Raw genomic sequence first — 17394 nt, 5'->3', positions numbered from 1 at the left:
TTCTGTGAGTCTGACGTCCTGCACCAGACTCACAGAAACAGAAGACTGCGTACGTGCAGGACATCAGACTCACAGAAACAGAAGCCTGCGCGGCCGTGTTGCTGATCTGCAAGGGCAGGCTTCTACATGGAAGGTTGCAAGTGGAATAGCAACATTCCATGTAGAATCTCAAATAGTAGCAACATTCCATCTAGAATCTCAAAAGAATCTGAAATAGTAGCAACATTCCATGTAGAATCTCAAATGGGAAATGGGACTTGATATACTGCCTGAGGCTTTTGCAACTACATTCAAAGTGGTTTACATATTCAGGTACTATTTGTACCTGGGGCAATAGAGGGTTAAATGACTGGCAATGCAGTGGGAATTGAACCCACTTCCCCAGGATCAAAGTCTGCTGCCCTAACTATTAGGCTACTCCTCCATTAACCATTCGGCCACTAACTGACCCGATCTGCTCACACTGAAGAAAACATTGTGACAGTTGAAGAACCAGGTAGTAAAGTGATGTCGTTTAGGTGAGGTGGCTGGTGCGAGTGTAGGCTTATTGCAAATTTATTCAGGATGATATATCCCAAGTTTTTGTTGAAATTGGTTAAGTTTTGAGAAAGTTATGCAGAAATCAAGCTTTGCATAGTTTTTAAATGGTGAATATTTCTATTTTATTGAAAACCCTTTTGCTATATTTAAATATGTGAGTGTTACTAAATTTTGTTCTAAAAGCTGGGATGGGGGCTGGATATTGAAAATTAAATATGGGGCTATACGGATCAAATCAACAAAAGGAGAGCGAGTCCAGAAGCACCAAGGGCCTCAGAATAGTTAGAACAGAACTTTATTATAAGACCTGACACAGGCCGTGTTTCGGCATAAGTGACTGCATCAAGGGTCTGTACAGATGAATACAAACAAATAAACAACACAGGATAATACCCTCACACTATATCTATGATGTGTACATTTTGCGCTAAAACGTGCAATATTTCCAAATATGTGATTAAAAGTGAAAAAAAACTGCCTTAAGTGACACATTTCATATAAATAAGACTTAACATAGTGCAATAGTATTTTTATTAAAAAAAAAAAAAACAACAAATTCCATGCTTGTGATGGAAGAGTACATAAGTAATGCCACACTGGGAAAAGACCAAGGGTTCATTGAGCCCAGCATCCTATCCACGACAGCGGCTAATCCAGGCCAAGGGCACCTGGCAAGCTTCCCAAACGTACAAACATTCTATACATGTTATTCCTGGAATTTTGGAGTTTTCCAAGTCCGTTTAGTAGCGGTTTATGGACTTGTCCTTTAGGAAACCGTCCAACCCCTTTTTAAACTCTGCTAAGCTAACTGCCTTCACCACTTTCTCCGGCAACGAATTCCAGAGTTTAATTACACGTTGGGTGAAGAAAAATTTTCTCTGATTTGTTTTAAATTTACTACACTGTAGTTTCATCGCATGCCCCCTAGTCCTAGTATTTTTGGAAAGTGTGAACAGACGCTTCACATCCACCTGTTCCACTCCACTCATTATTTTATATACCTCTATCATGTCTCCCCTCAGCCGTCTCTTCTCCAAGCTGTATAGCCCTAGCCTCCTTAGTCTTTCTTCATAGGGAAGTCGTCCCATCCCCGCTATCATTTTAGTCGCCCTTCGCTGCACCTTTTCCAGTTCTACTATATCTTTCTTGAGATGCGGCGACCAGAATTGAACACAGATCCTCTATTTTCTATAAAGTTGGCCCAAAATTATGGACTGCTCTGCTTTTTGGGCTTTGCTCCATACAGAACATTACTCAATTTAAGAAAGAACTAAAAACTCATTTCTTGACTCGGGTATATGGCCTAGTGGAGCAATGAGGACACTCGTTATGAACTTTTTTATGTTTCTTTTGTTATTTATTTATTTATTTATTTATTTATTTACACTGCTGCTTGTTTTGATGACATCTCATGCTACATTGCTTGTAACATAGTAACATAGTAGATGACGGCAGAAAAAGACCTACACGGTCCATCCAGTCTGCCCAAGATAAATTCATATGTGTATACCTTACCTTGATTTGTACCTGTCTTTTTCAGGGCACAGACCGTATAAGTCTGCCCTCCCCTATCCTCACCTCCCAACCACCAACCCCTCTTCCCCCCACCTGCTCCGCCACCCAATTTTAGCTAAGCTTCTGAGGATCCCTTCCTTCTGCACAGGATTCCTTTATGTATATCCCACGCATGTTTGAATTCCATTACCGTTTTCATCTCCACCACCTCCCGCGGGAGGGCATTCCAAGCATCCACTACCCTCTCCGTGAAAAAATACTTCCTGACATCTTTTTTGAGTCTGCCCCCCTTCAATCTCATTTCATGTCCTCTCGTTTTACCGCCTTCCCATCTCCGGAAAAGATTCGTTTGCGGATTAATACCTTTCAAATATTTGAACATCTGTATCATATCACCCCTGTTCCTCCTTTCCTCCAGGGTATACATGTTCAGGTCAGCAAGTCTCTCTTCATACGTCTTGGAACGCAAATCCCATACCATTCTCATAGCTTTTCTTTGCACCGCTTCCATTTTTTTAACATCCTTCGCAATGTATTACTTTGTAATGTATTATTTCATTATGTCAGTACTTTTGGTCCTCGATTAGAATTTTTTAGAAGGTGGGTTTTATAAATGAAAATTGTATTATTATTAGGGGGCTAATTCAGTAACACTTCTGCACAGATTATATATGTAAATGTTTAGAGATCAACCACCAGGGTGGCAGAACATGAAACAATATGAACAGTAGCCAGGAACAACCGAGTAATGTAGCCAACAGGGCAGATGAGGATAAAACAAACTCAAGTTTATTTCATGGCATCCATGTGGGTGTGTCTGTGCATATAATTGCTCTAATCCTGCTTAAGCATCATTCTTCAAATACCCACTTAGCTTATGTTGCTGAATATTTGCTGGGGGAAGGGTGGGGTATGGGCGGGATTCACACACGTGAAACTTACAGATGGTGGAGTTACACAGGTAGCTGCAGTACATAGGCGCTAATATTAATACCAGCTCTATGGCTTGGTTAAGCTCATAGACACATATCTACCCAAGTCGTTCGAGGAGACAGGAAAACAGGTGCCCTCAGGATGGCAAGAGAACAGCTGCCTTCAATCGGGAGCAGCCTAAAACCAACAAACATGATGGTCTGATGGTATTGTCATATCCCTCCCTGTTACAACCCCCCTCCCCTCCCCTCCAAACAGTGTTGAACTTAGAAGGCAAGTCAGATTTTGTGGTGGTTGCCCCATCAGACCCTTCCAGAGTTCACTCCATACATTTAGCATACAGTACTGGCTCTTGCTGGCCAGTTTTTTTGTGAGCCTGCAACCCAGTTTCCACTGGCCCAGGGGGCTTTTCTGTCCCAAAACAAATGTGGAGGAGTGATCGAGTGGTTAAGAGCACCAGCCTTGACAGCCAGAGGTTCCCAATTCAAATCCCACTGCTGCTCCTCGTGACCTTAGGCAAGTCACTTAACCTTCCATTGCCTCGGATACAAACAGATCCAGTGTACCTGACTGTAACTCACCTTTAGCTACTACTGAAAAAGGTGTGAGGAAAATCTAAATCAATCACAGCCTTTGACAGAAAGTTTTTAAAAGTTTTGATATTGCCTGATCACACTGCTCGCTGGAACTGCAACATCCTCCTGTCCGTTGACAGCTGCTCTTTAGTCCCACTTTTTAGAGGAAAACATGTTTGGAATGCTACATATTTTCTGAAAGATGCTCATGAAACAAGTAAAAGCTGGATCCTCTGCTTTCAACCTTCACAGCTGCCAGAGCTGTGACCTGGAGCATCTGGCGGATTCAGCTTTTTTACCCAAACCCAGCTCGAGAATAACCAAGATCCCACCAGCACCTCGGGTACCTTTTAAAGTGCAAAGCAGGGGATCTAGCTTCCATTGCTTCTCCGTGCTCAGCTGCATCCACCAGAGCCTGTAGATTACAGCTCTTGTGGCTTTAAGTAGAAAGCAGAGGACCTGAAGGATCCGGCTTTTACCCACACTGGACTCTCCTACTTTACCACTTGTAACACAGGTGTAGAATGCTACAGCGGAGCAAATAGAAGCAGCTGTATTCTGCAAGTTTGGTACAGCAAGGGATCAGGCACTGGACCTACCCGAAGATGCGAGGTGCCTCTCGGTGAGGTTGATTCCCTGAATCCTTCTGCCCTCTCTCACCTCCCCCCCCCCCTTTCAATTATAGCCCTGTCTGCAGTTAACAGCTCCTCCCTCTTCAGCTGGCGGGATCGGGGACCACACCAGCTCCGAGATCTAACAGGCAGGTCCTGACCCACCATTCCAGTGCATTCACCCACAGAAAAACATTTTGGTCGATACTTAAACCTTGTGGCCAGTGTTGTTTAAATACTTCACAGAGTCAGTGCTGAATAGTTATACACATAGCAGCAATTTTCAACCGCTATCTATATAATTAAGTGATTTACGTGAGAACAGACCCTCATTCTGCTCTGCCACCATCCCGAGTGTCGGCGCAGTCAGATTTTTCAGCTGCGCTAGCCATAGAGTGATACTGAAAATCCACACAGAGCAGCAACCACTATCCAGACAAGTGCGCCTTTGAATACTGAGATATATTTAGCAGTAAAGTGAGTGGTGTCTGCTCACAAGGTTTTTCTAGAAGCTTCATTTATAGTCCCATGAGCGTGTGTTTGATTCTTTTGCACAGCCTTCATTGTGGAACAAACAGAGTATTTTCGCTTGTTAGAACGGGATGTCCTATAAATGATGCTGGAAGGTTGAATACGTACCTTGAACGAGGCTGCAGTCGTGGTGGGTAAAGCTCTAGAAACATCCCAATGTGCAAAGGCTGACAAGCTTAGGCACTTTTTAAAAAACACTTGCAAACAAGATCTATTATCCAGTCCCTATAAAAACTCCATAAGTTCCCACATCTTTGGTTATTTGATTCAACAGCATCCCTCTCCTTTGTACTTCCAGTTCAACAGAAACCAGAGCAAGTGCAAAGGTATCTGACACCCTAGGCATTTTTAGCCATGCACCCCCCCCCCCCCCCGACCAAGGGACAGCTCAAGGCCCTCCCCCCCAACCCTCCATAGTCCAGCATTCCCCTGTCCTACCTCCCCCACCAAGGTGCCCAGCATCTCTCTGCTTACCTCCTTCACACCTCCCAACAAGGTGTCCAGCATCTCCCCTGTCCTACCTCCCCTCCCCAAGGTGTTCATCGGCTTCTCTTTCCTATTTCTTTTAGGAAGTTATCCAAACCTTTTTTTTTTTAAACCCAGCTAAGCTAACTGCTTTTACCACATTCTCTGGCAATGAATTCCAGAGCATAATTACATGTTGAGTGAAGAAATATTTTCTCTGATTTGTTTTAAATATTCAAGCGATTCACCATCAACTTGTTTAAATAACTCATTACAGAGTGGATCCTGCCTTCTTTGAAATAAGTTTGGAGGAAGGATGATCAAGATCCATCCAGTGGCTGCAATAGGTCCTCTGTAGACAAGGTTACAGCTGCCTCTGAACTACCCACCCTCCCCCTCCCCATATAGTGTCAACATTTGCAGATGTCTAATCTGTCTACTGGTCAGGCCAGCCCTGCCATCAGCCTTCATCCCCCCCCCCCCCCCCCCCCCCCCCACTATATCCCATAAGAAAAGTCAAACTGTTAGAATGCTGAACTTGATGGACCTTCTGTATCTCCAGCACTGGCCAGTTCAACTCACAAGTACCCTAAAGTTCCCCCAAAGCTGATCCAACTTATTTCAAGCTCTCCCCAAGTCTACTTGGCTAATGTTTCTTATGGACTTTCCCTGTAGAACTTGGTCCAAACTCTTTAGATCCATTTCTAACCTACTTTTTAATTCAATAATCCCCACGTTAGTCCTCAACTAGGCAACACGCCAGGGCTCCTCCTGAGGGTCCCTTGTGGCCCTGGACAACTCATTGCCTCAAGTACAAAGTTAGCTTGTTAAGTCTTCCAGGAACAGGGATAGGGCTGCTGTAAGGGTATAAGACTCCCTAGGCAAACGTTCAGCCTTATGTGCCCCCCTCCCCCAACTAGCTTTTAGACCACTAGGCTCCCTTCCCTAAGACTATATAAAAGGAAAGCAATTTCTAAGTTGTTCACCTAGGTAAATAAGCTAAGTGAAAACTGGGGGTAGAACTTCACACCGATAGTTCCTTGAATTGGGAGGCTGTCAGACACTGTTTTGCTTTGATTACAGCTGTTTTTTTTTGCTGTGCCAGTGCTATAGCAATGCAGCGCTGCCTGCCTACTGGTTAAGCCAGCCCCAGACAACTACTGTACCTGAACGTAACCCGCTTGGATCTAACCTTGCAGCCAGGTTCGAGAAGGCATCAGCATGTAACAGAGCTCTCTTCTCTTGCAATCCAGCTGCAGTAAACAAGGCCTCCGTGGCATTCACAGCCCCAGCCCGGGTCCCTCTGCATGGCAATAAAAAACCCATTAATGAGAAGGAGATCAATCAGAAGTTATTTAATGTAATAACGGAAGACAGCACCCCGGTTTCATTATATCCCTGTGCAAAGACTGCTTAAAAGTGAAACACCATGACAGGGATGAACAGGTCAGCACACGCCTGCTCTCTTACTGCAGCCACAGAGAGGACGCAGAGTGAAACAGGCTCACGTCCTCACACCCACGAGCAATTCTTCACCCAATAGGGGCAGTGGCTGCACCGCAGAGCCTCCGAGAGGGGGAGGATGGGGGATGCTGCAGCAGGCCAGCCGGGCTTTGTGTTTTTTAGCTGCCCCCGCCTATGTTTACTAAGGTGCACTACAGACGTGTTAGCGTTGTTAACACACGTTAATGGTTAACGCATGTTAAAGGCTAACGTGCGTTAAAAATGCTAACACACCTTAGTAAACATACCTCCCCCGTGTTTTATGTAAGGTATTGTTAACCGCAATTTCACCATGTTAGAGATATTTTTCTATTTCTTCTGAATGCACTTTACTAATTTCTTGATTTTTCTTTTTGTCAAATAAAGAGACTTAATGATTTAAATATCTTTGTAACTAGAAACCTTGCTACTGCTGGTATAGATGCAAAGTCCTGAGTGCAGAATGGCGCATAGGATAGGAACTACAGCCCTGTGGTAAGTTATTTCTACTGAGCTAAAACAGAAGATAACCACAAATGAAGAGGATTAAAAAAAAAATGGTATTTACAAAGCTCAGAATATGCCACATGGCCAAATTTGGAAAACAGCTGTTGCAGTGGCGTTCCATTGTTGGCTGACACCCGTGGCGGATCGCTGCTGCGCACCCCCCCCCCCCCCCCCCGGGTGCAGGGCAACACGGCATCCCCCCCCCTGGCGTCGGCGCACCCCCCGACACAGTCCCCACCTGCCTACCAGCTCCATCCACCCATCACTGTGCAGCGTGGCGCCTCGCATCTGCAGCGCTGCTGTAAAAGAAGAAAATCGCCTCGTCGGCGGCCCTTCCCTCACTGTGTCCCGCCCTCTGATGTAACTTCCTATTTCCTCGAGGGCGGGACACAGTGCGGGAAGGGCCGACGACGAGGCGATTTTCTTCTTTTAAAGCAGCGCTGCAGATGCGAGGCGCCACGCTGCACAGTGACGGGTGGACGGAGCTCGTAGGCAGGTGGGGACTGTGTCGGGGGTGGAAGGAGCTGGTAGGGACTCGCCAGCGGAGCACCCCCCACCTGTTGACACCCGGGGCGGACCGCCCCCAATGCCCCGCCCTTGCTACGCCATTGAGCTGTTGGTCCTAGAGATCTAAATAACCAGAAAATTTCCCTGCTTTAAAGGGCGAACGCTGTGGAGGATGTGCAGGATTTCTTTGGGACATTTTAAATGCGATTGTTCGTAGGACAGAGAGGCCATGCTTCCCAATTCAGCTGCAGGCAGACTCACTCAGTCTTAGCATTAGGGAGCTCATCTATCTTTTTCTTCAAAATGTTCTATCACTTACGCCCAAACCGAAGGAAGCAGAAGCCAGCTGCTGGCTCTGTCTGGCGGGGGTAATCGGTTCACAAAGGCCTGGCCTAGGATTCGGCCGGAGAAACGGGCTTGCTGCTGGAGTCTGACCCTGTCTTCCTGAACTTCTCCCTCTCGTATTCTCCCTCAATGGACTCTTTCATTCGCTGCCGCACTTTGAGCTGTTTCAGGCGGTTCTTGTCCACCTCCCGCTTGGCGAAGAGGAAAAGGAGGATCCCAGAAGGGAAGCCAATCGCCCTGTGAGAGAAGAAGCAGAGATTTATAGAGATTGCAACTTTGTTTTGGTTTTTTTTTTAATTTGTACCCAGCGCTTTCCCACTCATGGCAGGCTCAATGCGGCTTAGGTACTTATTTGTACCTGGGGCAATGGAGGGTTAAGTGACTTGCCCAGAGTCACAAGGAGCTGCCTGTGCCTGCAGTGGGAATCGAACCCAGTTCCCCAGGACCAAAGTCCACCACTCTAACCACTAGGCCACTCCTCCACTCCTATCATTGTTGACAATGATAAACAGTCTGAGAGGGAGGGGCTGGGTTCACGCTACATCTGTTCTGGATACGCATAAATGAATCGTGCTACCAGTGCAATCCTAAGAGAGGAACTTGCCAGGGTGGTTTTCTAAAATGAGCCTGGTTTCAAAAGAAAGCAGATGCTAAATTAACTAGGAACTGAGAAAATGGTTCCCAGGCTCATGGGTCTATGGCACAGTGTTAATGTCCGTTCTGGGCGGGGGGGGTGCAGATGTCATTCTTACAGGGTGGGCCCGGTACTGCTTCTTGTAAGAAGAACCAAGCTTCTGTCCTTTCTCAGCCATTGGAGACCCTGTACCTGGGCTCAGGTAAGAGCAGACAGGAGGGGCAGCGCAGTTTGCCTTCCAGCTGAAAATCAAGCGCTCCAGGTTCAGGAAATATATTTGGTTTCCATCACAAGGTGGCCAGAATGAGTCAAAGTTCTCTTTCCTACTTTTGAGTCAGTACCAAGGTTCTAGGGCAGTGGGGGGTTCCTGAACCTGGTCCTGGAGGCAGTATAGGCAAATCTCACTCATGAATATTCATGGTGGACATTCTGAAAACCTGACTAGCTGGGGTGCCTCCAGGACCAGGTTTGGGAAGCACTGCTCTAGGGGAACTTTTCCAATGCATGCAGGGAATTGTGTGCCAAAAAATACTCATATTTCACACATACATTATCTAATGGTTTACAATTTGTTTACAAATTAGATGCAGTTCCTTGTGACCCTGGGCAAGTCACTTAACCCTCAACAAAACTCAGGGGTTATTTTACAAAGGTGTGCTGAAAAATGGCCTGCGGTAGCGTGGACACGTGTTTTGGGTGCGCGCAGAATCATTTTTCAGCACAACTATAAAAAACAAAGGCCTTTTAAAAATTTTTGCAGAAAATGGATGTGCGGCAAAATGAAAATTGCCACACGTCCGTTTGGGGTCTGAGTCCTTACCGCCAGCCATTGACCTAGTGGTAAAGACTGATGCGGTCTTCAAAGACAACAGCAGTGCAACGTATAGCGAGCGTAGTCGTAGTTTTTTTTTTTTGGACGTGTAACTACGACTACGTTCGCTATACGTTGCACTGCTATTGTCTTTGAAGAGAAGGAATTGTGTATTCCTCTATACATTGTCTTTTGGTGTGTTAACTATCCAAGCACCTGATAAACCTTTGGAAGACTCCTGAAGAAGGCGCTACAGCGCCGAAACACGGCTGTGTTGAGTCAACTTGTTGTAATAAATATTACTTTTTACTTAAAATCATACGTCTTCTCTATTGTTTGGAACGAGCCTATCTTCCCTACCCCCCCTTTGTTTTCCCCCTACTGCCCACTGCCATTTCATGCAATTATGCATTCATTCCTTAATTATGAGTGTGCATAACTTCACAATTCTCTGGAGGGTGCAAAGGAGACTTCACTGGAGCTAGGCTCCAGGAATAGCCACTCTGCACGTGCTGGGGCGAGTTTCCAGATTCTGCAGGACTGGGCACCCACAGGAGATAAAAACAATAAATGGTCAGTTTCCCTAGGGACCCGGGACTTAATGCTTTATCCAAAGCTATGCCCCCTCCTCTGGAGACAGCTGGGACAGGGCCTCCAAAATGATCCTTTCTTCAGGCAAGCCTGTAGCATAATAGATCATGTCGCACAGCACTGTCAGTGTGAGCCACAAGGTATAAGCTTTTGGTTTTTGTGACATGCTTCCCCGGAACCGGGGGAGGGGGGGAGAGGGGAAAGGATCCTGCAGTAGCACACCTCCCCTTCTTGAACACAGGGCAAGAGAGAGGGGAGGAGATCATAGTTACAGACCCTACTTTCAGCCACTGGAGGAGTGAAGGGATCTGAGCAGGATCTTACCAGGCCAGGCCTACGGTTTTCATGGGGTTTTTGGCTTTCCGCGTAGGGATGTACTCTGGGCCCTCATGGACTGGACCTTCTGGTTCCGATTTGGCCCGCAGTGCCGAGGTCCCCCTGTTGCAGTGAATTCCTTTGGCACGCTGAGAAGTTGTTCTGCACAACAGAGAATCTCTCACAATGCCGAAATACAATCCTACAGACAGAAACAAAAGATATTAAGCGATCAATCCCGTTAAATATTTCTAGGCAGTAGGATCCTGCCCTAAAGCTCTGGTCAGACGCTCTGCCCCACTAGCACTGACAGAGCATGCCCCGTAAGGACCCTTCACTACTCAGGAAGGCAGCACCTCTCCTAACAGAAAGAGTGGGCATTGTGATGATTTCCCCCACCCCCTTTAACAAAGGATACCACCCCAGCCTCTTGTACACCTATATGTTAACTAACTACAGTTTACAGTGGAGGAGTGGCCTAGTGGTTAGGGTGGTGGACTTTGGTCCTGAGGAACTGAGTTCGATTCCCACCTCAGGCATAGGCAGCTCCTTGTGACTCTGGGCAAGTCACTTAACCCTCCATTGCCCCACGTAAGCCGCATTGAGCCTGCCATGAGTGGGAAAGCGCAGGGTACAAATGTAACAAAAATAAAATAGATACTATTGGAGATTCTACATGGAATGTTGCTACTATTGGAGATTCTACATGGAATGTTGCTATTCCACTAGCAACATTCCATGTAGAAGGCTGCGCAGGCTTCTGTTTCTGTGAGTCTGACGTCCTGCACGTATGTGCAGGACGTCAGACTCACAGAAGCAGAAGCCTGCGCGGCCACATTGGTGATCTGGAAGGGCCGACTTCTACATGGAATGTTGCTAGTGGGACTCTGGGCAAGTCACTTAACCCTCCATTGCCCCATGTAAGCCACATTGAGCCTGCCATGAGTGGGAAAGCGCAGGGTACAAATGTAACAAAAATAAAATAGATACTATTGGAGATTCTACATGGAATGTTGCTACTATTGGAGATTCTACATGGAATGTTGCTATTCCACTAGCAACATTCCATGTAGAAGGTTGTGTAGGCTTCTGTTTCTGTGAGTCTGACGTCCTGCAGAGAAGCAGAAGCCTGCGCGGCCACATTGGTGATCTGCAAGGGCCGACTTCTACATGGAATGTTGCTAGTGGAATAGCAACATTCCATGTAGAATCTCAAATAGTAGCAACAGTGGAGGAGTGGCCTAGTGGTTAGGGTGGTGGACTTTGGTCCTGAGGAACTGAGTTTGATTCCCACTTCAGGCACAGGCAGCTCCTTGTGACTCTGGGCAAGTCAATTAACCCTCCATTGCCCCATGTAAGCCGCATTGAGCCTGCCATGAGTGGGAAAGCGCAGGGTACAAATGTAACAAAAATAAAATAGATTCTATTGGAGATTCTACATGGAATGTTGCTATTCCACTAGCAACATTCCATGTAGAAGGCTGCGTGTGCAGGCTTCTGTTTCTGTGAGTCTGACGTCCTGCACGAACGTGCAGGACGTCAGACTCACAGAAGCAGAAGCCTGCGCAGCCACATTGGTGATCTGCAAGGGCCGACTTCTACATGGAATGTTGCTAGTGGGACTCTGGGCAAGTCACTTAACCCTCCATTGCCCCATGTAAGCCGCATTGAGCCTGCCATGAGTGGGAAAGCGCGGGGTACAAATGTAACAAAAATGAAATATTTATTTTAAAAACTTGTGGTTTCCATATAAACATTCATAATAAACAAAACAAAAATATACACAATAATAAATATACGATAACCTTACATCGTCACTCAACAGCCAATAAAATCAAGTCCAGTCCAAGTGTAATCAGAAAAACACAGTAACACACAATTGCGTCTTCAGAAGTTTTTTAAACTGCGTAAAAACTGCTACAGTGTGGAAGCTGACCAAACAGTGCAACTTACAGCCTGTTTACCTGCTCTTTCCTCCCTGCTACCAGCGTTTAATCTTGATTTGAGTGCTGGAGCTGCAGGCTGGTAAGAAGGAAAGCCAGTGTTCAAGTTTATTTCAATTTACTAATCCACCAGCTGGACATACCATCTACGCGGCTTACGATGTAATCAAATATAAAGCAAGCAATAGTATGTCCACACAGACAAACATTTATTCGAAGTTGACGAGTCGGAGAAACGTAATGAATTCTCTGTAAACCTGGAGGATGTAATGGGGCAGTTCTACAAACTGTAGAGTAGCAAATCTCCTGGACCGGATGGTATTCATCCCAGAGTACTGATAGAACTGAAAAATTAGCTTGCGGAGCTATTGTTAGAAATATGTAATTTATCCTTAAAATCGAGCGTGGTACCGGAAGATTGGAGGGTGGCCAATGTAACGCCAATTTTTTAAAAAGGTTCCAGAGGAGATCCGGGAAATTATAGACCAGTGAGTCTGACGTCGGTGCCGGGCAAAATGGTAGAGACTATTATTTTTTTTTTAATCTTGTTTATTCACATCGGTACACAAGGAAACTTAGAACAAACATGTAAAATACAATATTAATAACAGTCCTTACAACCAAAACAGTTCCCCCTGTTTTCCATTTTTTCCCCCCCCCTTTCCCCCCCTATTATCCTCCCCCTCCCTCTGTCCCGCCTTCTCCTCCCTCCCTTCCCTTACTTTCAAGAGTTTAATATTCTACTTTTTGTCGTTGCAGTCAAAGTCTCCCAAAATGGGGCCCATATCTTACAGTAGTCATCTCCTTTTTTGGAGGTAGAGACTATTATTAAGAACAACATTACAGAGCATATTCAAAAGCATGGATTAATGAGACAAAGCCAACATGGATTTAGTGAGGAGAAATCTTGCCTCACCAATCTACTACATTTCTTTGAAGGGGTGAACAAACATGTGGATAAAGGTGAGCCGGTTGATATTGTGTTACTGGATTTTCAGAAGGCGTTTGAAAGACTCCAGAGGAAATTGGAGAGTCATGGGATAGGAGGTAGTGTTCTATTGTGGATTAAAAACTGGTTAAAAGATAGAAAACAGAGAGTAGGGTTAAATGGTCAGTATTCTCAATGGAGAAGGGTAGTTAGTGGGGTTCCGCAGGGTTCTATGCTGGGACCGCTACTTTTTAACATATTTATAAATGATCTAGAGATGGGAGTAACTAGTGAGGTAATTAAATTTGCTGACGACACAAAGTTATTCAAAGTCGTTAAATCGCGGGAGGATTGTGAAAAATTACAAGCGGACCTTACGGGACTGGGAGACTGGGCGTCTAAATGACAGATGACGTTTAAGGTGAGCAAGTGCAAAGTGATGCATGTGGGAGAGAGGAACCCGAATTATAGCTACATCATGCAAGGTTCCACGTTAGGAGTCACGGACCAAGAAAGGGATCTAGGTGTCGTCATTGATGATACGTTGAAACCTTCTGCTCAGTGTGCTGCTGCGGCTAAGAAAGCAAATAGAATGTTAGGTATTATTAGGAAAGGAATGGAAAACAAAAATGAGGATGTTATAATGCCTTTGTATCACTCCATGGTGCGACTGCACCTCGAATATTGTGTTCAATTCTGGTCGCCGCATCTCAAAAAAGATATAGTGGAATTAGAAAAGGTGCAGAGAAGGGCGACGAAAATGATAAAGGGGATGGGATGACTTCCCTATGAGGAAAGGCTAAAGTGGCTAGGTCTCTTCAGCTTGGAGAAAAGGCGGTTGAGGGGAGACATGATACAGGTCTATAAAATAATGAGTGGAGTTGAACAGGTACACGTGAAGCATCTGTTCACGCTTTCCAAAAATACCAGGACTAGGGGGCATGCGATGAAGCTACAATGTAGTAAATTTAAAACGAATCGGAGAAAATCTTTCTTCACTCAACATGTAATTAAACTCTGGAATTCGTTGCCAGAGAATGTGGTAAAGGCGGTTAGCTTAGCAGAGTTTAAAAAAGGTTTGGACGGCTTCCTAAATGAAAAGGCCATAGACCGTTATTAAATGGACGTGGGGAAAATCCAGTATTTCTGGGATAAGCAGTATAAAATGTTTTGTACATTTTGGGGATCTTGCCGGGTATCCGTGACCTGGATTTGCCACTGTTGGAAACAGGATGCTGGGCTCGATGGACCTTTGGTCTTTCCCAGTATGGCAATACTTATGTACTTATGTAATAGACAGTGAAGTAAAAAGGGAGGAAATCCAGATATTTAAGTAAAACAAAGAGGAACTAAAGGCATCCTTGAATAGGTACGTCTTGAGGTCGGTTTTATAAGTTAATAGGGAAGTCTGTTTCCACAAAGAGACAGGTAGAAGGTTCCACAGATACGTGGTCCCTGTACTGAAAAGATGGAGGCACGAGTATGTTCGTGTTGAAGCTGTTTGTAAGTTGGAACAATGAGCAAATTTTGGTCAAGTGAGCAAAGACAGCGTATGGGAATATAGGGTTCCTGCCAGGTACTTGTGACCTGGCTTGGCCAGTTTGGAAAACAGGATACTGGGCTAGATGGACCATTGTTCTGACCCAATATGACTACTCTTACGTTCTTATGTACTCTTATGAGCAAACGGTAAAGATAAAGGGGTTCTGTTGAGGCTAAAATCTTGTAAACCGTAAGTAGCAATTTATATGTGATACAGTGGGACACGGGGAGCCAATGGGAATTCTTCAAAAGGGGGTTCATATGATCAAATTTCTTTGCATTGTGTATTAATCAAACAGCAGTATTTTGGATGAGTTCAAATCCTCCTCATTTCACTGCTTTTCCTTGTGACATTTAGCAAGTCATTCTGTCCTCCGGTGCCCTCTGGAGAAGGCAACTTACCCACTGGACCTGAAATGTAAATCACCTTCAACTCAGATTTGCAAATAGGAGCGATTAAATGTAAAAAAAATATTGAAGTCCAAGGCCCAGAGCCTACTCATAGATACGTGTACAATCCACCTTAGAGAATGTGAAATCTTTATATACTGGAAAGTCCAGACACATCCTAGAAAAAAACAAGTTTACGACCATAACCTAATAACAACAGAGATTAAATGGACAGACAGACGACATACCATGGTCAGACCACCACAAACTAAACCTATCCCTAAAATGGCGGAAAAAGGGATCAAACCGTACACAAGAACACATAACCTACAGTACAAGAGGTCATATAGACTCGGAAACATTCTGGCAACAGTTATACAATAATGAATGGACAGCTCAAACGGACTCTATATACTACCTCTCTCAATGGGACAAAAGATGTAGAAGCATCTTAGACGAAATAGCCCCCCTACAAACAAGAACCTCACACAGGCACAGATTGATACCATGGTTCAACAGAGAACTGAAAAAAATAAAAACACAATCCAGGAAACTAGAACGTGCATGGAAAAAAAAACAAAAGATGCACACACACTCAACCTATGGAAACAAATACAAATATGCAATAAGACAAACCAAAAGGTCATACTACAAAACCAAAATAGGGCCAGACTACAAAGACACAAAGAAATTATACCAATTTGAGAACGAAATATTAGACACCACCTCAGTCACCACAACAAACACTGACATCCCATCCGCAGACAAACTTGCTAAACACTTCAATTAAAAAATTGTAAACCTACGCAACACACTACCTCAGACCACCACCGATATCGAAAACTTGATCGATGGTCTGGACCCAACCCTTGGCGTATACCCAGTGAATCTGGTTAAACTTCACTCTCTTAACCGCTGAAACAATCACCCAGGCGATTAATAGATTCTCCAACACTCAATGTAAACTGGACACTTGCCCCACCTACCTACTAAAATCTGCTCCCCACCACTTCATCGCAGACCTCACATCCCACATAAACTACGTGCTTCAACAAGGTCTCTTCCCCAAGGAAAATGGCAACATCCTACTCACTCCAATACCAAAATATACAAAGAAAAATCTGCACCCTGGTCCACAAAATCCTCTACTGCGAAGCACCGGGATACATGACAGACCTCATAGATCTACAAATCAGAAGCGTAACAAGATCAGCACGAACATACCTAAATTTCCACTACCCAAGCTGCAAAGGACTCAAATACAAATCAACTTATGCATCCAGCTTTTCCTACATTAAGTACACAACTCTGGAATGCGCTACCTAATGCCGTGAAAACAATGCATGACCATCTAAACTTCCGGAAATCATTCAAAACTTACCCGTTCAAAAAGGCATACACTACCGATCCAACTTAAATGCCTGCACCCAGCAAACACAATGAAACCAAAGCTCGTACTGGACATAACTAATCTCTTCTTCCCTATGATTCCCTAATGGGTCTGTTACACATGAACTTCATTCTCCACCATATCACTTTGTATTTGTTCATACCGGAATTGGCGATCACCTCTACGGTACTATGCATGCCGCATTGAGCCTGCAAATAGGTGGGAAAATGTAGGATACAAATGTAATAAATAAATAAGACGGAACTGAATGGGCTTCTTCACATTCAGCACGCAGCTACTCGGTAGCCCCACTTTGTAAAAGGCACCCTAAGTGAGGGTGGTAAATGGGAGATAATGGGAGTTTTTTTTACTGTATTGATTTATTTTTCAATGGGTTGAGGAACAGGGATGGAAATTAACGGGTGTTTTAACTGTATTATGCTGCTCTTGAGAAAAAAAATGTTTATGCAGGTGTATAATCAAGTAAATCAGATCATCAGCATATGCAAAGAAGTCAGATGTGTGCTGTTGAACTCAAATGCTCAGTTCCCCAGCCCGCTGCATTAACCACTAGGCTACTCCTCCACTCCAGAAGAACCTAATTCCACTGATTTAGGATCCCAACTGAGTCTTCTTCCTGGATCCAGGAGAGCCTGTGCTTGTTGTTCTCTGATATAAGCAGCCAGCGGCCTCCTTCCCGGGAGAGCAGCTAAAAACTTCACCCCCCCCAAACCAAGTAATAACAGATGCAAAAGACGCGAATTCCACCGTTACCCCGAAATCCTCCCGACTGCAACCATCTGCCCCTGGCAGCCGCCATCTTGGCACAGAGCGCCCCG

The 17394-nt window shown here is 44.9% G+C and overlaps 1 protein-coding gene across 1 annotated transcript; it reads right to left on the bottom strand.

Moving 5' to 3' along the window:
- Positions 1–7708: 7708 nt before the first annotated feature.
- On the bottom strand, positions 7709–17394 carry LOC115474387 (probable hydrolase PNKD). Its single transcript, XM_030209833.1, has 3 exons — positions 17330–17394; positions 10372–10564; positions 7709–8248 (listed from the first exon to the last, which is right to left on the bottom strand). Exons 1-3 carry the CDS (start codon positions 17373–17375, stop codon positions 8059–8061), a joined length of 429 nt encoding a protein of 142 aa, XP_030065693.1. The 5' UTR covers positions 17376–17394; the 3' UTR covers positions 7709–8058.

Source organism: Microcaecilia unicolor, chromosome 7, assembly GCF_901765095.1.
Source record: "Microcaecilia unicolor chromosome 7, aMicUni1.1, whole genome shotgun sequence".
Taxonomy (NCBI): Eukaryota; Metazoa; Chordata; class Amphibia; order Gymnophiona; family Siphonopidae; genus Microcaecilia; species Microcaecilia unicolor.
This window is presented reverse-complemented; position numbering and strand designations above follow the sequence as displayed.

Coding starts and splice junctions, on each gene's coding strand:
- LOC115474387 (XM_030209833.1), bottom strand. CDS start 17,375: ATGGCGGCTGCCAGGGGCAGATGGTTGCAGTCGGGAGGATTTCGGG. Junction 10,565..17,329: donor GCAGTCGGGAGGATTTCGGG/GTAACGGTGGAA, acceptor TTCTGTCTGTAG/GATTGTATTTCGGCATTGTG. Junction 8,249..10,371: donor AAAACCGTAGGCCTGGCCTG/GTAAGATCCTGC, acceptor CTTCTCTCACAG/GGCGATTGGCTTCCCTTCTG.